This window comes from Anguilla anguilla, chromosome 7 (assembly GCF_013347855.1).
Source record: "Anguilla anguilla isolate fAngAng1 chromosome 7, fAngAng1.pri, whole genome shotgun sequence".
Lineage (NCBI taxonomy): Eukaryota > Metazoa > Chordata > Actinopteri > Anguilliformes > Anguillidae > Anguilla > Anguilla anguilla.
In genome coordinates, this window is record NC_049207.1 from 53,244,142 (window position 1) to 53,262,170 (window position 18,029).

The 18,029-nt window shown below is 45.8% G+C and overlaps 2 protein-coding genes across 4 annotated transcripts; one reads left to right on the forward strand and one right to left on the reverse strand.

Moving 5' to 3' along the window:
* The first annotated feature begins 714 nt into the window (after positions 1-714).
* Positions 715-11,589, forward strand: pdlim3b (PDZ and LIM domain 3b). Of its 2 annotated transcripts, XM_035424394.1 has the most exons (8): positions 715-909; positions 4,953-5,104; positions 5,554-5,641; positions 6,954-7,021; positions 7,733-7,948; positions 8,560-8,696; positions 9,034-9,145; positions 10,385-11,589. In XM_035424394.1, exons 1-8 carry the CDS (start codon positions 817-819, stop codon positions 10,572-10,574), a joined length of 1,056 nt encoding a protein of 351 aa, XP_035280285.1. In that variant the 5' UTR covers positions 715-816; the 3' UTR covers positions 10,575-11,589. The 2 variants fall into 2 exon arrangements, with proteins under 2 accessions (XP_035280285.1, XP_035280286.1); XM_035424395.1 differs by lacking the exons at positions 6,954-7,021; positions 7,733-7,948 and adding an exon at positions 6,481-6,668.
* A 1,902-nt stretch (positions 11,590-13,491) lies between these two features.
* c7h4orf47 (chromosome 7 C4orf47 homolog) lies at positions 13,492-17,829 on the reverse strand. Of its 2 annotated transcripts, none has more exons than XM_035425811.1 (8): positions 17,628-17,829; positions 17,087-17,247; positions 16,593-16,812; positions 15,804-15,941; positions 15,634-15,709; positions 15,350-15,529; positions 14,644-14,816; positions 13,492-14,335 (listed from the first exon to the last, which is right to left on the reverse strand). In XM_035425811.1, the coding sequence occupies exons 2-8, from the start codon at positions 17,181-17,183 to the stop codon at positions 14,284-14,286; spliced, it is 936 nt and encodes a 311-aa protein (XP_035281702.1). In that variant the 5' UTR covers positions 17,184-17,247; positions 17,628-17,829; the 3' UTR covers positions 13,492-14,283. The 2 variants fall into 2 exon arrangements, with proteins under 2 accessions (XP_035281702.1, XP_035281701.1); XM_035425810.1 differs by lacking the exon at positions 17,628-17,829 and adding an exon at positions 17,383-17,531.
* Positions 17,830-18,029: the final 200 nt, after the last annotated feature.

Below are 18,029 nucleotides of genomic sequence, written 5' to 3' on the forward strand. Positions count from 1 at the left end.
ACTACGGTCGGGGACGTGACATACCCCAGGAGGGTCAGCCCCAAAACAGTGTGACTTCAGAACTGTTCAGGTACGACGAGACATTGTGCACAAGCTCCGTTGTGTTTTGGGAAGAGGAGCCAGGAGTTTCTGACGTGTTCCTCCCCCCGCCCCCCCCCCCCCCTTTCTGAATGTGAGCCAAGTCTTTCACACGCATCACACGAGAAGTAGTGGTTTAAAAACAAAAGGGCCTGTCTGTGCAGCAAACAAGACAAATTAGTTCTAAAAACGCACCCAGCTGAGATTTCAAACCACTTGGTTTACATTCTTTACACAAGGGGATTATAAACAAAAATCCCCCCCCCCCTCCCCCTCCCCCTCCCCCTCCCCCTCCCCCCCAGCCTAGCTCCACTGCTGTTGTGACAGTCTGCACTGGAGTGTTAGGTGCAGGTCTGTTATCAGCCCACGGAACTCCAGCACTGGTCCTGTCAATCATCCTGTGGGTGTGGCCTGGATCTGCTGATTGACAGCGGGACTGGGTTTTTACTAGGAAGGTGATCACAGGTGTCTGGCCAAGTGGATATGGAACGGTCCAGAGGGTCCCGGGCAGAGCACTGGCTTGTGCTGCCTCAGGTCCCCAGTCTGTCCGATGACCTCACTCAGGGAGGGGGGAGGGGAGGGGGGGGGGGGGGGGCGGGGCTGCAGGCGGGCTGGCTTAAAGGGCCCTCCTCTGGGCAGAAGCTGCTGTGGAAGAGTCATTGTGTCTGGGGAAAGGGAGGAATATATACCACCGAAGAGCCTTCACCACAGCGCCGGGGGGGGAAAAAAAGTCCCAGAATGCCGCAGAACATAGTCCTGCAGGGACCGGGGCCTTGGGGATTTCGGCTCGTCGGGGGCAAGGACTTCAACCAGCCTCTCACGATCTCCAGGGTGGGTGACTACAGTTTCTCTGTGCTTGGTGCAGCGGGTGACAGAAGCAGGGCACTTTGTGGAAGTGTTTTTCGAGTATGGAACGGTTGTGCTCTGTGCTTTATAGTGTCTTGAGTATTTATGATGATTTTATAGTGTCTTGAGTATTGATGGTCCTCCGATAAGAAGTTGTTTTCACTGAGAATGAGCACAGTAACATTTCATCTGAGAACAATAGACATTGGTGGAGAATGCACATTGAACAGATAAAGCTCAAAGGCTGTCTGATCATGTGTACATTTTATAGTGACCAGATTTCCCCAAGTGTTTTTTAACATGTAAAGGAAGTGGCGCCTTGACAAATGGTTCGGTTTGGCTTATTTCCTAGTCCCATGTCTACATGAAAATCGCTGCCAACCCTTTGCTTTCGTTGGCAATCGTATGAATTAATTTTTATCCATTCACAGTGACATTTTCACGCCCGAGAGGCATATCTGTGAATGTGCTCTTTAGAATGGCAGGCAGCACAGTCATTCTACTTTTGGGAGAAAGTTTGAATAGGTGGGAGGAAATATTCCATAAGACATATATAGAGGCAATAATTTTATTCTAGGGCAGGCTAATCATAGTATTTATTAACCCTAGACATTCCGATGTTCAAAAATGAAATTGAATTAGATCAAAATGCCATTTTATTATTGTTCAGTTTATATTTATTTCCTGCTTATCAGAATCATTATTGGCTGTATTATTTATTATTTGTATTTTCAATGTATTTATATACCGTGAACTATGAGATCATTAAACATCGTTACAATAGTCATTGCCAAATTTATCACCCGGAGGTATGCGGACAGGGCTACCCTGTCATGGTAGTGGTCATTGTTGTCTTATTGAGTGTGTGGTGATACCCTTACAGGAATGCACCAGCGATGGACGTGGGGGTGTTCTGAAGCTGAGGATTAGCTTTAAATAGCGGTCTGCATCATAAACAATCGAAAACAAACGCGGTCACACACTCATTTTAAAACGAGAGAGACGTGGGGAGCACGTTGCACTCCATTCAGTCACAGGAATAGAAGTGGCGCAAGAGCAGAGGGGTCAATTTCATTTTACTTCAGTCAATCCAGGAAATGAATTGAAATTCAATTCATTAGTTGAAAATGAGCACATTGAGCATTAAGGGAATTTGTCAATTTGTGAATTTAATTTAATTCCATGAATGGACTGAACTGAAATGGCAAGTGTTGTTCCTCCCTCATTCATTCACATGAAGGGATGTTCCCTGTGCGTGAAGAATTACTTGAATTAAATTTTTTAAATCAGAGGTAAACATGGCACATTGCAGGCCCAGCCAGTTACCCCTCACCCATGTTTCCCTCATATCTCTGCTGATTTCTGAATATGGGGTCGATCTCTATCTCGCGTGGACAAATATAGGCGTTTGTAACGCCCATTATTAAAAGCGCTGAGATTTCTGGATGTGTGGAATCGCTCGGGCATCTAAAGTGAAGCTCTGCGGGATATTTACACCTGTCGGGCCAGCAGATGTCTGCACCCCCCTCCCCCCTTGCCCCCCCAGGCCAGAGCAGCTGGGGCAGGCCTGGCATTGCGGGGGAGGTGGATTTCGGGGAAACACGCCCTTCAGCCTAAAAAAAGGAACCAGTACTCCCCATGGTATAAACGCAGGCTATCTGGAGGTAGGAAGCAGGGAGAAGGAGTACATCATGGGTAAAGAGGACCCAGTCTAGTCCAGAGAGGTCTGAACATAGTCGATATCATTAAAAACCCAGAATGCTCCCTTTAGAAGGTGTTTGTATGGACTAGCAGGGCCATCGCAACCCCTGATACGTCCAATTAAATCTGGTCAGGAGCGATTCGCTTTAATGCGAACATGCCGTGTGATTTGGTGATTCAGTCCAGTGAGGTTGTTGCACTTTCCTGCCTTTTGGTTTTTGAGTTACCTAGTCAGGGAAGCTACCTGTATGATTCCTCTATCATCAACAGGAATTTCAAATGAAACAATAACGATACGGTAGGGCGGGCAGGCCTGACATGTGGCGTTTAAAATTACCCATAATAACACGGAGGAATGATGAAGGCTAGGCTGGGTTTCTTCAAAATGGCTGTCATTAGCTGCAGAGGAACAGAGGGGCGATCCTAGGCCGTGCGAGGGGGCCTCCACTCCGGAGGGGAGAACTCAGGGCAGCTCTGGGGAGCAAGCGGTCAGTCGATCCAGAGCAGCCTCGGCGGCAACCACTCCCGTTCGCTTAATGTCCCCCCGAAAAACTCCCTTCATAGCTTATTTATAGGCCCATGACTTCACAACAACTCGAAATAACGATACTTGGGGGAGCCATGCTAGACCTTTAAATTCAACCACTGCTGTAACACAATATTGGTATTGACAGTGGTGCCCTTTTGAATGACTGCGCCCCCCACTTGCGTTTGGGGTGGGGAAATCAAGCACCCGGTTCGATACCAAAGGTCAATGGGTGCATGAGGGGTCGGTATTCGTTCTAATTACATGTAGTCAAGCCAGTAGTCTAATTACATCACATTTTGCAGCAGTTTGCTGGTACACAAATTCAAATTTGTGTAGTGGATGTAGTAGTTAATTACTTTTTTTGTGATTTTGAGATGAACTACAGCAACGATCAACTACTTCTGCCCCCGACACTGTGTGCCTTCACGCTGTGTTTGTTTTGGTGTCGCTGGAGAGCCAGAGAGCCCCATAACGTGGTGACTGTCAGCCTTCAAATTCGGCGGGGCTTCCACGTTAGCATGGCGCTCACCGGCTCCTTCACCGCCGTCCTCTCCGAATCTGACCTGCCGCTACCTCTGCTCCAGGACAATGGCGCTCTGTTCACCCGCTAATGTAATGTAATGTGTGTGTGTGTGTGAGAGAGACCCGTCCTGGGAAACAGGTCCACCTTTATTGTGTTTTAATCTGGTGGGATGGGGAGGGGGGGGGATGTGGGGGGGGGGGTTATTTAATTCCTAATTACCTTTATGGGAGTCTCACCGAATGATGTCATAGGTCTGTTGTGAGTAAAAAATAGTGTATGGGGCTAATAAGCAAAAGCCATGAATGGGGACTTGCTTGGCATTAATACTGCATGAAAGAGTAGTAGTGGTTGTAGCAGTAGTATAAGAAGTACTGGTAATGTATCTGTAGTAGTAGTGTGGTAGTAGTAGTGATAGTAGTTGTAGTAATGCTACTCTTTTGAACGTACACAATTTTAAAGAACTTCAGGATCAACCAGTTAGATTTTCGAAATATGAGGATATGCAGTAATTGTTAATGTCCTCTTAAACCGTGTACGGTGTAGTATGCTCCCTTAATCCAACTGAATGTAGAACAAAAGAGCAGGAAAAAAAAAACCTGAGCAATAAAAATAACTGTTAGGTGACCTAACCGCAAATAAATCAGACAGAGAAGACAGAAAAGCGAGCGTGTGCTGCGTGAGCGGGCCTAGCGGGGAGGCACTACGGGGGAGCAGGTGGCGTCGATCCACGCGCACGGTGATGCGATGAGATAAGGAGCTGGAGGGATAGAGGGATGAATACCTCGGGAATGAGACAGTGAGAGGAATAGAAACGAAGGATGAGGTCAGACTCTGGTAGCGGGAAGGGGGGGGGGGGGGGTGGGGGGGTGTACCGGGGGCGGGGTGTGGGGGGTGGCAGCTGGGGCGCCGCTGTGATCCAAAACACATCACATACCTGAGCAATTAGATCAGAGGACTGCCAATAAACGATGTGCGTCCCTGCTCTGCAGTGTGACACCGCAGTAACGACAGCCCCGTCCAAACTCCGCAGCTATTTATAGCGCAATAATGTAAAACACAGGGCCTTCCCCTCCCCCACAAAATCACTTTCGTTTGTAGAAGATGAACATCTTATCATGTGATATTTTCATGGGATCTCATGCTTTAGCCTTTAGCTGCGTGTAGGCTACAGTACATCCCACAGAGGCGTAACGCATACTGGAAAAACCGATGCGTTACGTATAGTAGCTTGCCTTCAGACGATGTGTTCATTAAAGCGACGGCGATCGTCCGCAGATCACGCCGGGCAGCAAGGCGTCGCTGGTGAACCTCTGTCCCGGCGACATCATCCTGGCGATCGACGGGGAGGCGGCCGAGGGAATGACGCACGGCGAGGCGCAGAACAAGATCAAGGACTCCAGCAGCCAGCTCACCCTCAAGATCGAGAGGTACGGGGCGAAACGCCAGAGCACTAACAACCCCCAAAAAAAGTAGTGCCTTCAGCAAGAACACAGGATTAACAAGGGATATCGAACGATGGTCAGACATCGGAGGTTTGCAGATTATACCATTTGTGATGATGATGATGTACTCGTAGCGTGGTTGTCAGGATTACAACTTGTTAGACCTCGGCAGATCTGTAACAAATGTACGAAACTTGGCCCGGGGAGCTTGATACACGTTCCTGGTCTTTGATTCACGTCCCTCGTGAAATAAAGACAGAGGATCCTGGCATTGGATGCTTGTTCTGTTCTATGTAAGTTGTGGCTGTACGGAGGCCACCATGGGAACGAAACGGGAAGAGCCATGTTGCCCTTTTTGCCATTCGAACTGTACTTATTATTCCATCAGGGATGAGCGTGCTCTATCAGTATTGAATATCACTGTTCTGTTGCAGACCGGAAACCAAACTGTGGTCGCCCCAGGTTGCAGAAGAAGGCAAACCCAGCAACCCCTTCAAAATCAATCTGGAGGCAGAGCAGCAAGTAAGTCCCAGGGAACTTTTAAGAACTACAGTTATTTTTAGCATTTTGTTTAAAACTGCTGTTCGAGGCCAAGTTCCAGATAAAATAACCCATAAAAGGAGATCAGAACTGAACAGCTTGTTTATCCTTTTACATTGGACAACTTAAGCATTGAAACTAGAGTGTCAGAACGTCAGTAGTTCTGTTCTTCCAGAAGAATATGTCTCTTACATGTGCAAAATCCTTCAAGGCTCTTCAAATTTGAATGTCCATACAATGCACATTAGTTTTAGGCTGGATCCTGTTGATGAATTAGGTAGATGGGGAAAAGCCAATATTTCTCCAGACTCAGAAGTACAATAGCTCAATCTGATGTGAGCTACCAAGACTTGCGTGACTAAGACTTGTGAACAACAAGTCTGACATATATTTGCCTTCCAGCTGATTCCATGTTCAGAAACATTTGTTAATAATTTTGTTTTGCGTGACTACCACTCCCCAAAGGAGGACCTCTGAGTTCAGCTTCTTAACTGATAGGCTAAATAATCCTTCCACACATTCTGGAATCATGGATACTCAAATCTGGACCTTGAATCCAAATCCGGTCCTGGTTTTCTTTTCCCCCAGGTAATTAACTGAACCATTAAGTGCTACTAATTGGCCAGACTGCCATCTCACTTTTGACTCCCAGGTAAAGGGAGGGTTGGAAAACCAGCAGTTCCTGGACCTCGAAAGGCCGTGATTTGAGTAGCAGGGCTATATATGGAGACCACATGCTTGGCACCCCACCTGAACACCTTTGTTCTCAGAGACACACTGAGCACGAAAGTCTGTCTTTCTGTTCCGGCTCCACGATGCAGGAGGTTAAGCCAATCGGCACGGGGCATAACAGGAAAGCCCAGCCGTTTGTCGCCGCCGCCAACCTCGACGACCACAGGCAGGTGGTGAGCGCGACCTACAACACCCCCATAGGCCTCTACTCCGCAGGCAACATCCAGGACGCCATGGAGGGGCAGATCCGGGGCCTCGTCCATGACAAGCCCGAGGGGTGAGTGGCGGGCTTGGCTCCTCCTCCTCCCCCTGTCCGGCCGCCGCCACGGCAACCCACGTCCTCCTCCTCCTCCTCTTTCAGTGTCGTCCATCCCCTGTTCTCTCTCACCCTTTCAGCCTTTTTTTTTTCGAACGCAGGCAAAAAAAAAAAAACAACAAACCCCAACCATCAACCTCCGCGCGACTACTCGCCTTCCGCTCCTCCGCTCCTCCGCTTCCTCTGTCCTCTAATCTCTCCGTCTCCTTGACTAACCCCTGCCTCACCTCTTTTGTGTCTTTGCAGGATCTCGGCTACTTCGAACACAAGTTTAATGTCAGGCCAAAGCCCTTCACTCTGGCAGGCCAAAGCAGGTTATTAGATACAGAAACTCCTCGCATGCGCTAACCTCTGAGTCTGTGATTCACCCTTTGTTTGTACAGATACTAATTTTGTGCATGACTAAATATTAATTTAGAATTACACCAGGAATTATATATTTTAAAATGTGCTTATCTTTTTCATTCGATGTGGAGTAGACCAGGGGTTTCTTTCCCTGGTTCCCATTGGGCTATAGTCCAGGAAATATCCCAACCTGAGAACATAAGTCATTGGCAACCTTATTTAAACCAATTTACTCAGCCTTCTCAGTTCGTAATTATTGGGTCAAAATATCAACATTGGATACTCCTGATTTGGGGAAATTCCATCTTCCCATTCAGTCTGAAATCATGAGTATCGCTGTACATTGAAACGTGTCAAACTAACAAGGCATGTACAAGGCATACACTACACTATATAGAAAGATCTGGAATGCTTAATATTGTGCCTAATGTAATGTTTTATAATAGTGAAGCCCGGATAACTGTGGCTCTCTCACTTTTCTCTTTCTATGCATTAAACATGTCTGCTGCTCCAGGAGGCCTCATCCCTCATCTCTAACTTCTTTTCCCGCTCTCTCATTGTCTGTTTCTTCACGGTCATTCCTTGTCCCATTCCCCCCGTGTATATTTGTGGTGTCGTCTGGTCAAACCCCCTGCTTTTGGTGCTTGCGGCATTGCTATCACACGATGCGGCCTAAAAAGCACCTGCAAGCCTCAGGCCCCGGTGGTGAAAGCTCCCCAGGCGCCAGGCACCATTCCCCCCCCCGACTCACAGCCGGCCCCTAGCGCCTGCCCCGGGGAGGCCTGGGTCCCCAGTGCTCAGTATAACTCGCCCGTAAGGCTGTACTCGGAGGGCAATGTCGCGAACGCACAGCAGCAGGCTCAGATGTCCGCTGTTAACCAAGAGCTCCCACACAGGTAACACCCCAGCGACTGGCATGGCGCTGCCATCCTAACCAATTTAAAAACCAATTTTAAAATTTCCATCCTCCACTGCTTCAGCTTTCTAGCCGTTTAAAATGGGTAGATACAAGAAAATTTCCTGATGAAACCAAAAGTCTTCAGAGTATACATGAAAACATTTAGGAAATGTTATCTCCTCTCCGTGTCAACTTGAGACAGAACAATCTCCCTGATAACCTTCCAGGGCCCGATTCAGTCAGAAACTACATTTGCAATAATTTCCCGTGCTAGTCACACGGCCGTGATGAATCTAAAAACCATGCCATTTTCTACACCCGACTTAGAATAATGTGCAAACATAGCCTTAAGCCCTTGCAGCAAGTAAAACAAAACACAGCTGGCTTTTTGAATTGCTTCGAACTACAGGACACAGCTGCTTCGTGCACATCCGTTCGGTACGTTTGCACCATAGCACACAGGTGGAAGGATTCCTCACACAAAAGCTCACTTCACGTGCGGCAGCCATGAGTACCTTTTCGTAGCGTAGCGGTAGTTTGGGTCACGTGTCACGTGTCACGTGGAGGCTGTGTGAGAGCGGCGGCTCACGCTGGCGTCTGTCCCGACAGCGGCGGCGACACGGGCACCCTGGCCTCCATCGAGGAGTCCCACGTGTACAAGATGCTCCAGGACAACCCGGAGGCCCCACACGAACCCAGACAGTCTGGCTCCTTCAAGGCCCTGCAGGAGTACGTGGAGAGTGACGGTGAGCTCCGACGTTACATTACAGTACATTACATGTGTGCACCTTTAGACAGGATATTTTGAGACCTTAGAATTATAGGCTTTAATATGCAGATAGCATATACTTTTAAATCAAGCTGGAATTTTCTTGTCCCATATGAAAACATTTTTTTTTGTATTGCATCTATGTTCATTTTAACATATTTTTTTTAGAAACCTACAAGGTGTTTTTAGGTGTTTGATCCATTGTTTACCAAAAATGCACAACCCAGAGTGGATGAACCTAATAATTCTAAACCCTAAATTAGTTTTATGACAGCGCCATGATCCTCTCTCTTTTTTTTCTCTTTTTTCCGCAGGAACTCGGCCCATAGTCACCCGAAGCGTGAAAGCCCCGGTGACTAAAACTCCAGCGGCCGGCACCACTCTGCAGAAACTGCCCCTGTGCGACAAGTGTGGGAAAGGCATTGTGTGAGTACTGCCGGGGGCCCTAAAAGTATCGCTGGGGGGCCTATGAGTGCTTCCAGGGGGCCTACAAGTATCGCTGGGGGGCCTACGAGTGCTGCCGGGGGGGCTACAAGTATTGCTGGGGGGACTACGAGTACCACTGGGGGCCCTATTAGTGCTGCCAGGGGACCTACAAGTATTGTTGGGGGGACTACGAGTGCTGCCAGGGGCCCTACAAGTATCCCTGGGGGCCCTAAAGGACCACTGGGGCCCTATGAGTGCCACCAGGGGCCCTACAAATGCTGCGGGGGGGCCTTGGCTTCGAAGTACAGTCTCCCAGTCTCAGCACCCCAGTTCTTAGCAGCAGGCCTGTTTTTCAGGGGTTTACTGTAAACACTGCACACATTAATACACCTCTGCATGTACCGCAAGCACACAGCAACGTTCAGTAACCCGACACCCCGGATGTCTCCGGCAATGAATCAGGGGGGCATTAGGAATGGCAGCCTCTCCCTTCTGATCTTCCGTTTTGATCTCTGTGGAATGAAAAAGTGAGATTTCCATCCGATAGGAAGTAAGGGGATACCTGCCTGCGACACTTTTGATGTGGCGAGGCATGCCTGTGCCTCGGTGAAGCTCCGAGGCCTTTGAAAGGGGGGGGGGGGGGGGCGGGGCGTGTGGTTTTACTGGAGCATAAATCTGCTCCTTCCGGGCATGGGGGGGGTTCTGAAAGCCACACCCGGGCCCTCGCGGCAGGGGGCTGAAAGGCAAGCTCGCCCCCCCCCGCTAGCGCCCTCTTCAAAAGCGGAAGAGCGTTGCGTCATTGCGGAATGTCGTGTGATGCGCTCGACCCACCTGCTCTGAAATTACGCAGCACAGCCGCCGCACTCTGCCCACACATCTCTGAGACAAACGGGCATCCCAACCCAGCCCACACGTCCACAATCTCCAATGGGCCTCTGAATACCAAATATGAATACTACTACATTTTAAATATTAAATATGACCTTGTGTAATGAGGGTCAACAGGTCACAGAGCACATTTGAAGCCGAGCTTCACAGGGGAGGGGCGATTTAAAGATGGAGGAGGGGCAGGATGACAGCTGATTGTTTCATCTTCTGTGCTGCTTGTCATCCATCTTGTAGGGAAGGGAGTGTCTAAAACTCAGTGTAGAAGGTCTCTGAAGAACTACTGGGGTGACTCATTGAGGGTGACGAACCTGTCCCCACTGTTTTTTGGGGGTTTTTTTTGTTTTTTTGCAGGGGGACGGTGGTGAAGGCGCGGGACAAGTTCCGCCACCCCGGCTGTTTCGTCTGCTCCGACTGCGACATGAACCTCAAGCAGAAGGGCTACTTTTTCGTGGAGGGACAGCTGTACTGCGAAAACCACGCCCGCGCCAGGACAAGACCCCCCGAGGGACACGACATGGTCACCGTCTACCCCACCGCCTAAAACGACACGCACGGGGAAGGGGGGCTTACCGTGCACCCCTCAAACTGACAGGCCAGACGACCCCTTTCATCCTGTCAGAAATTATATCTTTCACATAAAACTGTGAGTTTGAGCATTAAAAAAAAACACAGGTGCGTGTATGATGGGTTGCAGGTTGCTTTCTCTTTTCGTGCTAAAGGAAAGTTGTGCGTACGCGATTTCATGCCAGTACTTTTAAAGTAGGGGGGAGGTTACGGTCACAGTGAGGAGAGCGACACTGCTCGCAAGTATGACTTGTGATACGGCAGTTTGCGTCACAAAGTTACACCAGGATAATTTTACTAAGACGGTAATTAGCTTTTTCAGAAAGCATTACAGACTCAGAGGCATTTTTACTAAGTAACCTCATGGGTAAATGAGAAAGGAGGTTAAATTCATTTTGAGTGGCATTATGCTGTAAACCATCGTGATTTTCTGCAGTTAAAACGTTCTGTTATCATCAACAGAATATTGAGGGAAATTACTGCTTAATATTATTGTATTATATGCTGGGTTTATCACAGGGCTGAACTTGAATATCTTCATCAAGCAACACGCAGTAAAATATTTGTCTTGCTAGCCGAGGTGTTTTGGCTCAGTGGAAAATATTTTATAATGGATGGCTATTTTTTTTTTTGTAGACAGCACGACATTGTCCATTTAGGATGAAATTTAAAATAAGATTTTTTTTTAACTAAAAAAAAAAACTTTCTGTAGAGTGTAATTTTCCCTTTGTGATTTATATATCTTGGATTATGCAAACTTGTGATTCACTTCCTTCAAAAGCACAAAAAAGTTGACTATAGCAATTGCAGAGCTATTTTTAATAATACCAAATAAAACAAGAGTTACAGCTGCCAGACTGATCTTATTGTTTAACATTATTTATTATTTTAACAGTGCTGTCTTTAAATATTATTTTAATCCTTAAACTGTCTACAAGGTCAAACTGCAATGATGTAATATCTGCTGTTTCTGTAATAAAGCTTGCTTTTTGCCAAAAAATTTAAGACAACTTTTTTCCTTGCGTTATATTATAACCCATTTTGTCTTTGCATAACAATAATGACTCATTACAGAATGACCTAATGATACATATGTGGCTCTTTTTATTGGGAGATGAGAAAATAATTACCTTTGAGGATTTTAAATGCCTCCCCTGTCAGCAACACAATTCACACTGAAGATACTGAGAGCTTTATCTTTGCCCCACAGATGGTCATGATACAGCTCTGAGCGCTTAAGTAATCGTAAACTTCAGAATATCGGTTTAATGCAGGGGTGTCTAGTCTTACCAAACAATTGCTGGTGTGAGTGCAGCTTTTTGTTTCAGCCGTCTGATTCCACTTATCAACGTCTCGACTGAAGACCAATTAGTTGAACCAGGTGTTGTAGTGCTGGACTTAAACAAAGATACACTTCATTGAACCAGATGGGGGTCATTAGCTCTCTGCATTTAACTCGTCCTTAGGAGCAGTGGGCCACCACAGTGCAGTCACCAGGGCCAAATAAGTATCAACATCAAGGACAGTCTAAGCCCTTAGACCCGATCCATGTAGAACAAGATGACATTACAGACAAATTGAAATTCAAATGACAAAAACACCCACATTAATGGCCTATAACGTATAGTGGAATATAGTGTTTAATAATTTTGTGAATTGTAAAATGCACTACTACAGGTTTAGTTTCTGCGTCTGTGAGCCACCAAGTGTCACCTGGTGCCAAATAAAACAGAGCATTTAACAAATAATACATATTCGTCTTCAAAATCTCCAATGAATGTACTTCTTAAGGCATTATAAGGAGAGAAATTAACTTCGTCGAGTCTACATACTGACACCAGGTGTGAACCCTTACAAAAATGAGCCGTGCCCTTTTTAGCAGCCAAAGGCTATAACTGCCCCAGCCTCGTAGCCCATAAAGAGTGCACCATTACAGTGAAAGATAACTGCCCACAACTGCAGCCTACTTTCCATATCCTCCCCTGCACGTCGGATGCTCTCGTTTTGAGCGGATGCCAGATTTCTTCCTCCTCAAAAAACATGGCCGGATCCCGTGTCAAAGGGAGTCCAAGATGTCTGCGGTTAGTTTGTCAATAGGGCAAAGGGTGACTCTATTTGTGACGGACGACCTTGGCAACGCCCATTAATAATTGAAGCCCATTAAAGATTAATGGGACTGGCACACGGTCATCAAGCTGATCTTGGGTTGGGCTTTCGCAGCCCCTGAGGGTGCTACAATACTGTATAGAGGGCTAACGGCTAGAAGAGTCAGACTGCTAATCGTCTTAGCAATAGCAGTGCTCTTAAGAAGCCACAGCTGCAGTTGAACAGAACTAAAACAAGATAACCGCCATTGCTGTTCATAAAGGCATCTCTCCCAGGCGGACAAACGAGATGCAGGCGAGATGCCTCAAGAAAGCATTTGAAGGTCCCTTTTAGGCACAGTTCATTTTGTCAAAGTGCTAAAATTCACACTTCAGCCAATTCAACTTCAAATCCGAATAATGGTTTTATAATGATACATGAATGCGTTCTGAGTTGTGTAGTTGCTGAACTATATTACATTTGTAAATGCATCTGTTGCATGGTTACACTGACTTTACATTTTATTGTATGGGACAGTAAGACAGCAGAGTACTTAGTTACCCACACACACACACACACACGCACACACACGCCTGCACTCACACACACACACACACACACACGTACGCACACACGCATGTACTCACACACACGCGCGCACGTACGCACACACACGCATGCACTCACACACACGCACGTGCACTCACACACGCACACAAACACGCACACACACTCATGCGCACCCACATGCGCACACACACACACACAGCACAGATTGCATAGTACATACAGCATAGCAATACAGTACATATTGTGCTAGTTTGTTTATTTCCAGCCTGCACTGTAAGTAGGTAGCCACCATTAATCAATAATCTGAATAATTCATTATTTTTCCTTACTGCACACAGTGGTGTTCTTCTTTCTCAAAAAAGCTTTTCTCAAAAATGTCCCATGCAGAATTTCAAACACAAACACATTGCTTGTATGTATACCACAACAAAGTGTAACAAAAAGGAGGAGTGCATTGAAACAAAGAACATTTTAGTTCTCTAGCATTGTTCACAATATTTTCAAGTTACATTGTGGATTCAATGTATTTGCTTTGAATAAATGAAAGATTTTATAAGTAACATCCTGAACTGATGATATAATATTGACAAGCTTTCAAAAGTTAAGGTAAAATTAAGTGCATATGCCAAATGTTTAGCTATGTGTGGCACAAATCTGATGTAAATACTTCAATGTTGACTCACTTCCCACTGGTTTTAAGAACTGCATTTTTCAAAAGAGGTGTCATCTCATAATCACTTCTCTTTACTAAAAATAGCCACATTGAAGAGGCATTATTTTCATTTATCAGTGTTTCATAAGTTTCATTAATGAGATGACAGTATTTTTCAATTGAAGACATCCTTACTCTATCTATCTAAAGCCACATCAGGTTTTCCATGTCCTTGGGAGCCCATGATATTTCAGGAACAAGTTCCCTGTGCAGAGAAGGGTGAGCTTGTGTGTTTGGCCACAGTGAGCTGAACAGAATTGCTCTGGGGGAAATGCAACGATGAACATGCCTGTGTCTGTTCTCCAGGCAAGTTTGGTTGTTAGTATGCCATCACAGATGGTGCCGCCGTGTAGTTTGCAGAATTGATCACTCTGAAATTCAAAAAGAACAAAGAAATCAGACAACGGGCTATTCACGCAACAGATGTCAACAGTACTTTTTTCATAAAAATTTCTAAACTGAAAATGTTCTTTAAAAAAAAAAAACAACAACAAAAAAATGGCTAGTGTGGTGCCAAGCAAGAAGGCAAGGTTGTAAAAATGGCTTTTCTTTTACCAGAGACATGACAATCTACACTGGATTCTCTTCACGTAAACTGAAAAAAAAAATTCACTGGATTTGTGGCATTGGACCACCTCCTAACTACGGGATGGTGCGGTTGCCGGGATACAGGTCTTACTTTCTGACATTCATGTTGAGGATGCTCGTCACGGGCATGCTCTTTGGCCCAGGAGACGGGTGGAATATCTTTCCATCCTTGCTGGTGCTGACGGACTTGGAGCGCCTGGGGACGTAGGGGTCTGCAGAATGGGAAGGGTACGTTCCGAAGGTCCCAGCCTTCATGCCCCCAATCTGGAATAAAGAGAACACAAGAGGCTTCAAGGGCGGCACGGTGACGCAGTGGGTAGCACTGTCGCACTACAAGAAGGTCCTGGGTTCGAATCCCAGGTTGGGCCCGGGCCATCCCCTTTCTGTGTGGAGTTTGCATGCTCTCCCCGTGACTGTGTGGGTTTTTGTCTCTGGGTACTCCAGGTTCCTCCCACAGTCCAAAGTCCACATGCAGGTAGGATAATCGGAGAATCTAAATTGCCTATAGGTGTGAGTGAATGGTGAGTGAATAGTGCGTGCGCCCTCCGATAGACTGGCGACCTGTCCAGGGTGTATTCCCGCCTCTCGCCCAATGCACGCTGGGATTGGCTCCAGCACCCCCCCCGCGACCCTGCCCAGAAATAAGCAGGTCCAGATAATGGGTGGAAGATGCTTCAAGCATAGCTAATTCCTTCATGGCTTAAACTTCGTTACAAACGATCACTAGGTCACTACAAAGGACATCCCAGAAACCAGCAGAGAGTGTAACCTTTGACCCATTCGCAGGAAGCGCTCACCTTTTTGCTGGGCGAGCTCGGTTTGAACGGAACCACATGGTCCTTCTTTCCCTCGGACTGCTTCACAGGAGGCAAGGCCTTCTCCAGCCTGTAAGGATTGTTGTCGAAACAGTCCTTGGGGTGGAGATTCAAACGAAAGGGCCCTCCTTTCATCCTGGTCCTGTCTGAGACTATCTCCTTCTGAAAAACAATGGTCCCCACCCGGTTAAAATCAATAGCGACCGCAAACGAACTGCGATATAGAGTGATAACTATGAGGGATTGTTCCAGAAACTCAAGCTTACCTTCATCATCTCTCTTGCTCTGTCATAGGGCTCTGAGGAGTATGAATCAATTTTCGACAGGGTAACATTCGGATATCTGACATTTAAAGAAAATAATGTAAACAAATGCTCTCAGTCAAAAATGAAAACGCAGCACACTGTAACAAAGAAAATAAGTACATATAACATACCCATATCCGCTTCCTTTTTTAGGGGGGCTAGTTAGGATATTTTTTCCAGGTGATGTGTAAGGTTTCTTTGGAAGCTTTAGTGTGCTCATGGCCTGCACAGGTCCACCCAGGGTCCCATAGTAGCTGCCAATGCCTGACCTTCAACACACAGAGTCAAGCAGCTGTAGCATATCTCAAGAGCTGGAAAGCTGCATAATATCATGCTTCTATTTTCTTATGCCTGTTCACTTTAACTAATAACAGAAAGCACTCCTATTTCTTGGCAGCCATAGGTGAGTCTCAAAAAGCCTGGAACTGTTAATAGGATTACAAAGTCTTGGCAGACGTCTTATTCAGGAGGATCGGATCATATCGCTGGAAACTTGTGGTAACACGGAAACTGTTCTAATAGTTCATTTTATGTTCCTTTATTCAAATACAACATCTAACCACACTGATATCATATTTCAAATGCACTATGTTGCCTTGTATGTGTGTGGCCATGCATTCATCTGTTCTCTGTGGATAAAAAAGCATTGGTTCAGATGACAGACTTGCATGCATGTCTGCCAAACTCACAGGCTGCACCATTGCCCATTATATCTGCATTGTTACTGAAACTGAATCCAGTTGCTCATTTCCACGTCAACAAAGGTTGCTACACGTCCAATATGATAATCACACGCACACGATGATCTCACAGACACATATCGAAAGTAACTTTCGCAACCTCACTAGCTGAACTCTCAGATAGGCCGGTTCCCACAAACGGCTGCGCGTTTTGTGAGAGGTCGCGGGGTACAGTCTTACGGTTTCTTTTCACCGTTGGTGGGCAGAAAGGCCTTCCCGATGTTCTTTTGGGCCTGTTGCATCCGGTACTGCCTGCGGAGCTTGATGGGGTCCGTGCTGGCCTCCTTCTCAAAGATCCTTTTGAACTGAGCGTCAAAGTAGCCCACCTGCAGTCCCGACTTCTTCTTCGGACTGCTGACAATCATCTGTTTGCTTTTATGAGCCGATTCATTGAAAGGTCCTTAAAAATACATTGTAAATAAAAATAGCTGTGAAATCTTCAGGTCATTTTCAAGTGTCTATGCTCAGAATATCATTTTAAAGGAGTCTTGATCTTTTAACCCTATAATGCACGTGTAGGCTATAGATTATGGTCATACTGGACTGTTCTATTTTTCTCTACTGGATGTTCTACAGATCACCCTCACACATTGAATCATTTATATTTGATTTACATATACAGATAACGTATACGGCTGTCTTCTCTTTGGCTATTTAATCATAAATGAACATACTGGAAGTATTCGTGGTGTACTTGTCCCCGATGGTGATGTAGCCCATCTCTTTAAATAGACCCACGCGGTCCATATCAGTCTTCCCTTCCGGAGGCATATTTATCAGACCGATGATACTACTGAACACGGAAACAAAAAGATTCTTAGCTCCGCTGGTATTTCTACAGAAAAAGAAAGCAGAAAAACAACGCTCAATTAATTCCTACATGCTTGCTTACCCTACTTCAAAAATTTGTTTTATTTATACTGTGAAATATGCTTGGGATAATATTTCACATAAAATGTTACATGTTTACCTCCTTGAATAAAATTGAAAATACACAACAGAAAAATACGAAGCATCTTCATTGCGCTTTAGTTTTATATAAATATTATATAAAAATAAAAGTTTCAATTGCAAAATGAACATTTATCTTTGTTTCATCTCCATCATTTTCATTGCTTTAAAAATGCAGAGATTACTTTGAGATTACTTTGCTTGAATTTGCTTAAATTACAGCCTAATTTCTAGACTGGAAACATTCTAAGTTAGTGTACTTACCAGCTACGTGCTGATAAGAGTAGGACCCATTCGGGAATTGTATACAGCGTGTTACCTTGGATTCCGGCATGGTGATCAGCTGACGTCAAAGGGGCGGTGGAAATGTAGTCGCACACGAAATCGTAGTGCAAAGCCCATTACTGTTTCTGACAGGAAAACAAAACATTTCAAAATGTACAGCCGAGATCGAACTTGGAAAGATACAAGTCTGAAATAGCGGGTTTTTTACATCAGCATAACGTAGGCTAACGTACTCCCTGTGAATCATAATAACGCTGTCTCGGATGTCGGTTCGTAGTGCATTGTGGAAGTTGTAGTTCTTAATGGTTTCTTTATTTTTGAGTGACAGTATTACTGTAGGCCTATGTAGGCTATTGTAATATTTTGGGTTGCTATGCTGCA